Raw genomic sequence first — 5,041 nt, 5'->3', positions numbered from 1 at the left:
TTGAAACTGTAGCTGGAGAGATGGGGCGTCCCAGGTACGTTATAGAGAGAGAAAGGATTGCTGAGCTCCTGGACTTGAATCTGACTGTGGACTGTATTGCCAAATTGCTTGGTGTGTCAGTCAGGACACTCACTCGACGAATGAGGGAATATAACCTCTCCACTAGACAAAAATACAGCAGTGTCACTGACCAGGAGCTGGATGATGCAGTCCAACTTATAAAAAAGGAAATGCCAACAGCAGGATATCGTATGGTCAAAGGGAGGCTCAAGACAATGGGAATCAATGTCCAGTGGAGGAGAGTGGCTGCATCAATGCACCGAGTGGACTCATTTGGGGTGCTTTCTAGACTGGCTGGACTTGGCTGTGTTGTGCGCACAGCATACTCTGTGAGGGGGCCCCTTTCTCTCTGGCATGTGGACACTAACCATAAGTTGATAAGGTTAGTACAGTTGTACACATTGTCTGATGCTATGAGAAATACACTGATAACAACACACATTAACAACATGTTAACATGTCATGCTATTTTGTAAATTGTAAATCCAGAAAGAGAGCGTTCATGTAGTGTTCATGTCCACCAGATACAACATTGTACTTTTTGGTGCAGTTGATGGCTACTCCAGAAAGGTAAGATTTTTCTTTGCATAAGTTTACACTCTTTGCTTCTACACATTTAGACAGCCATGTTTTGTTTAAGTTTTATTCTATACATGTGGATGCGTGTACTAAAATGTTCTTACAATATCATAGATTATGTGTTTGGAGGCTTCAACAAACAACCGAGCATCAACAGCATTTGCAGCTTTCAAAAAAGCAACCGAGTTACACGGAATACCCTCAAGGTGAATACTTAAACTGTAAATTGCAGGAACAAACTTTTTGGATGTTTATTGCGATGTCAAAATTACATGTCAAATCTAAGTTAGTGTAATTATTTCACATATATATATATATATATATATATATATGTAAACATTACATTTGTATAAACATAAAATTATGTGAAAAACAGAAGCATAACAATAGGTTGAAAAAAAGGCTCAACAGGAAAGAATGAAAAAAAAAAAAAAAAAAAAAAATTACCCATGTCTTCCAGATTCTGTAGGAAATCCTGCAAAAAATTTATTACTTTCATTTCTCTTTGCCGTCTGACAGACCCTTTCTCGCTGAAATCAGGACACAATGCACGCAAAAGGAAGTTTGAATCCACCTAAAGAAGGAAAACATGTTTCAGAATCTCCTCTCCAAAGCTTTCCACCACCCTTCTCTTTTCCAGAGATGTACACCAAAATTCATTTATACAAGACATTTCCTCAATACTGTAAATGTTTGTCCATATTGGATGGCTAATGTGGGTGATACTGCAAAAATCAGTTATGGCAAAGGGTCATCTTTGAGGCTTTGCTTTTGCCACACCATAATACTAACAAAATGGTAATTCATAACTGAAGAATCACACACATTGCACTCACAGGTGCAATAACATTTGTTCATGTCAGATTTACATGTATAACTTGTATTGTTCTATAGTGTTTAGTTCTTTGAACAAGAAGGCAAGCTTATAACAGAAATTCAATATGTGGACTACTTTCATTTGCAACATTACTAACCTCATTTAAGTGGCCAGGAACAAAGAGCTGCTGGCACATCTGTCGGTGATGCTTCAAAAAATCATCTAATCCATAGAGCTTCAGTCCTTCATGTAGCTGGTTCAGAATCGGGATCAGCCTCACCTTTGCATGCAAGGTGATAGCCCTAAACAAACAAAAAAAAACAAACAAAAAAAAAAAAAAACAATGTAGTCTTGACACTGTACTGATTATGACATGAATGTAAATTATGCAGGATAAACGTACTGAGTGATAGCCTCTTTTGTTCCAATGTTTATTGGCCCTCTGTACCCACATGCCATAATTGCATCTGATAAGTCCATCAACACTTCTTCCTCTGCATTTTCCACCTAAAAGTACAAATTCAACTTGACATTGACAAAGGAAACGCATATCTTCTGATAACTGTAAATGCATGACACTAGGGAAAGTATGCCACACAAAGTATAGGTACTACAATACCCTTTCTATCAAGCTTTTAATATCTGGAGCAGTGACCTCATCTGGCCCACCATCACTGAGAATCTCTCCATGGCACAGGAAATGATAGCACCATCTTGTGAGAAAGTTTGGTGCTGGGCCTCCCTGCGCTAGACTTGTTGCCAAAAGCTCCCCACAAGTCCTTTTGTAATAAAGATACACATTTTTAATTTTAGAACAAATAAACATTGATGTTATCTAAAAATGTTACTACATCATTGTAATGTCTAATAATACACATACTTGAAATTGCAGTCCTGGTAGTCTAACATACTGTATTTAGGGTTTTTGCCCGTTTCCTCATTGCCTTCAAAGAACTGGCTTTCAATTGCACGAACCATTTCTGTAGAAGAAGAATCTGCTGCTATAAGATATTCAGTAGCTGGTACGTTTGCATTTAGTCATTTGTCTTAGCTTGAGCAGGGAACACATACCTGTAAGGAACTCTTTACGAAGAGCACCTTGATCTATTTCATCTTCTCCTATGAAGGAGACACTGAGAAGATTCTTTGGGGAAGCCTGTTTTTGTCTGGACCACTGTTTAATTCCTCTTTGAAACAGGTCCTGCCTTGTCACAGTGATGTTAAATGTCTTGGTTGTGTCAACTTTCTTTCGAAGAGACATCAAGATGTCTGAAACACTGCAGAAATATATATAAAAAATACTATTTATAATTGAGACAGACAAACAAGGCAGGCTTTGTTAATCAGTCGCATTACATGCCTGTTGTAATGTTCACTGGTGTCCTCACAATCACGGACATGTGCATCTTTTGTGTCACTGTTATATAATGAAATATAACAAAGACTTAATAATTATTTACATTAAATGATAACCTGAAACCTTCAAATCTAAGACAGTGTAACCTCCAACCTAAAAACATATTAAACATTGTCATAAACTCGCAAGAAGTGCCAAAAATCATATCAAAATATTTTAATGTTATTTCCCCACTGTGGGACCATTAATTTTTTTTATTTATTTTTTATCTTTTACCTCTCCCCGCAGACACTGGCATGTACAAGGATGTCATCATTTGTAAATAGCTGACAGCACAAAGGACAAGCAACCTATAAATATAAATTGCCCAATATCAATTTCAACAAAAAAGGAAACAACGGACAAATAAACCATGAAAAACAATCACTTATCGAAAAATTTCAAAGTAAGACATGCAAAATGAAAGCACTGTGGTCTACTTACCTTGTTTGTCATATCCGTTACCTTGTTGTTGGTACAAACTGGTAATATCACCGAGTTCTTGGCACATTTGAAAAAAATCAAATCACTGACTCAGTATAAAGGAACAGGAGACATATAGATTACTGAATAATTTGTTTTAGTAGCCTACCAGTTTCTCATCATCCACTTCATCAAAGTCCAAATCATCCAAGTTCACAATGTCATTGTCAGAGCTGGCCTAAAGAGTAAACATAAAGCTGAAAAATTACAAACAACAATAGTAAAATCTAATTTAAATCAAATTTGGTAGGGGGATCACTCCCCATACATTCCTTCTGTACAACCCTCAACACATCAAACAGAAAGCGATCATCTACATTATCTCTGATCCCATCAGCAAGCCATACCTCATCATTGCCTGTAGACTTGGTACATGTGCTGACATGGAGACCAAGGAGCTGCAGTGGCACATATTCCCGACATGACATACACCAGGCTTTTGGCATGGCCTGGAACTCTGGAGCTGTGAAGGGCAGGGGAGACATGTCCAGTGTGTGTTGTATGGGCAGACAGACAGCCCTTGCCTCCCCAGCTCTTCACAAGACTGGCCCCTGTGTATCCTTCTTCTTCAGGGGACAACAGGTTCAGTTTTCGTTGCCCAGATCCACCTATTTGAGTTAGAACATTAAATATTTATGTTTATTTTTATTTGGAAGATCACACTTCTAAAATTCTGAAATATCAAAGTTATAACAACAACAATCAATACAACAAAGTTATGAAATGAAAAAAAAAAAATGTTTTTTTACCCATGGCTTTGTGAAGCATCCATGACCCCTCCAGATCAGACATCTTTGGATAGGTCTCACAAAGAATGTTTGTAATCTATGGTGATTAAAAAAAAAAAAAAAAAAAAAAAAACAATTCAGTAATAAATAATAAATAATTAAGTATAAAGATTAAATAATCAGGACAAGAGAAAGGCTGAATTTAGGCTGCTGTACTTGGCGAAGTATTACTAGAATAAATTAAATGGTTGTGAAATGAAATGAAAAATACTTTATTTATCCCATAGGGAAATTCAACAAAGAAGAGACAAGAAGGAGACAAAGGTTAGGTAGGTTAGTCAATTCTGATTTTGTTTTAGTAAGGGATGCAGGGCAGAGAGGATTTTTATGACACTAACCCTTATCCACTGCTTTTTAATAATCATATTAATAATAAAAAACGTTAATGACCTGTCTGTGATCTAGGGCATGATGAAGGTTAGCAAAGTCATAGTAAATGAAAAATGAAATGCAGTGCAGGTGAAATACCTCTTTATGGCTGGCATTATCTGGAATATTCACAGTCCTTCTTCCCAAACCTGCCTGTAAGAGCGTCAGCTCCTCAGAGGGTTTGGGACTTTTTTCCACAGGGCAGTTCAGAAGGAAAAACTGAACTGGTGTTATTTTGGTGCCTGCTCTTTTTTTGGATAATCGTGATACAGGTTTGTGCCTCTCTTTAAATAGTACGGTGGCCCAGAGGTGTCACAGCAAATAAAAGCCGCAACACAACAAAATAAGTCACAACACTACAAATAAAAGCCGCAACACAGCAAAATAAGTCACAACACTACAAAATAAACCGCAACACAACACAATTAGGCACAACACTACAAAATAAACCGCAACACAACACAATAAACCACAACACTACAAAATAAACCGCAACACAACACAATTAGGCACAACACTACAAAATAAACTGCAACACAACACAATAAG

At 37.1% G+C, this 5,041-nt stretch overlaps 1 protein-coding gene and 3 long non-coding RNA genes across 4 annotated transcripts; 1 reads left to right on the top strand and 3 right to left on the bottom strand.

Moving 5' to 3' along the window:
- The first annotated feature begins 302 nt into the window (after window positions 1-302).
- Window positions 303-840, top strand: LOC121655584. The gene is made up of 3 exons (XR_006013245.1): window positions 303-442; window positions 585-630; window positions 754-840. It is a non-coding gene; the product is annotated as an uncharacterized LOC121655584 (long non-coding RNA).
- A 303-nt stretch (window positions 841-1,143) lies between these two features.
- On the bottom strand, window positions 1,144-2,171 carry LOC121655538. Its single transcript, XR_006013236.1, has 4 exons — window positions 2,076-2,171; window positions 1,860-1,963; window positions 1,614-1,758; window positions 1,144-1,213 (listed from the first exon to the last, which is right to left on the bottom strand). It is a non-coding gene; the product is annotated as an uncharacterized LOC121655538 (long non-coding RNA).
- Window positions 2,172-2,320: 149 nt separating this feature from the next.
- Window positions 2,321-3,820, bottom strand: LOC121649125. The gene is made up of 7 exons (XM_041999712.1): window positions 3,683-3,820; window positions 3,445-3,513; window positions 3,297-3,353; window positions 3,090-3,163; window positions 2,817-2,873; window positions 2,528-2,733; window positions 2,321-2,436 (listed from the first exon to the last, which is right to left on the bottom strand). Exons 1-7 carry the CDS (start codon window positions 3,818-3,820, stop codon window positions 2,321-2,323), a joined length of 717 nt encoding a protein of 238 aa, XP_041855646.1.
- A 34-nt stretch (window positions 3,821-3,854) lies between these two features.
- On the bottom strand, window positions 3,855-4,778 carry LOC121655602. Its single transcript, XR_006013250.1, has 3 exons — window positions 4,592-4,778; window positions 4,085-4,160; window positions 3,855-3,943 (listed from the first exon to the last, which is right to left on the bottom strand). It is a non-coding gene; the product is annotated as an uncharacterized LOC121655602 (long non-coding RNA).
- Between the last annotated feature and the right edge of the window lie 263 nt (window positions 4,779-5,041).

Source organism: Melanotaenia boesemani, chromosome 2 (assembly GCF_017639745.1).
Source record: "Melanotaenia boesemani isolate fMelBoe1 chromosome 2, fMelBoe1.pri, whole genome shotgun sequence".
In the NCBI taxonomy this organism is placed as follows: domain Eukaryota; kingdom Metazoa; phylum Chordata; class Actinopteri; order Atheriniformes; family Melanotaeniidae; genus Melanotaenia; species Melanotaenia boesemani.
This window is presented reverse-complemented; position numbering and strand designations above follow the sequence as displayed.

Coding starts and splice junctions, on each gene's coding strand:
- LOC121649125 (XM_041999712.1), bottom strand. CDS start 3,820: ATGTCTCCCCTGCCCTTCACAGCTCCAGAGTTCCAGGCCATGCCAAAA. Junction 3,514..3,682: donor AGTCTACAGGCAATGATGAG/GTATGGCTTGCT, acceptor TTTACTCTTTAG/GCCAGCTCTGACAATGACAT. Junction 2,874..3,089: donor GCCAGTGTCTGCGGGGAGAG/GTAAAAGATAAA, acceptor ATTATATAACAG/TGACACAAAAGATGCACATG.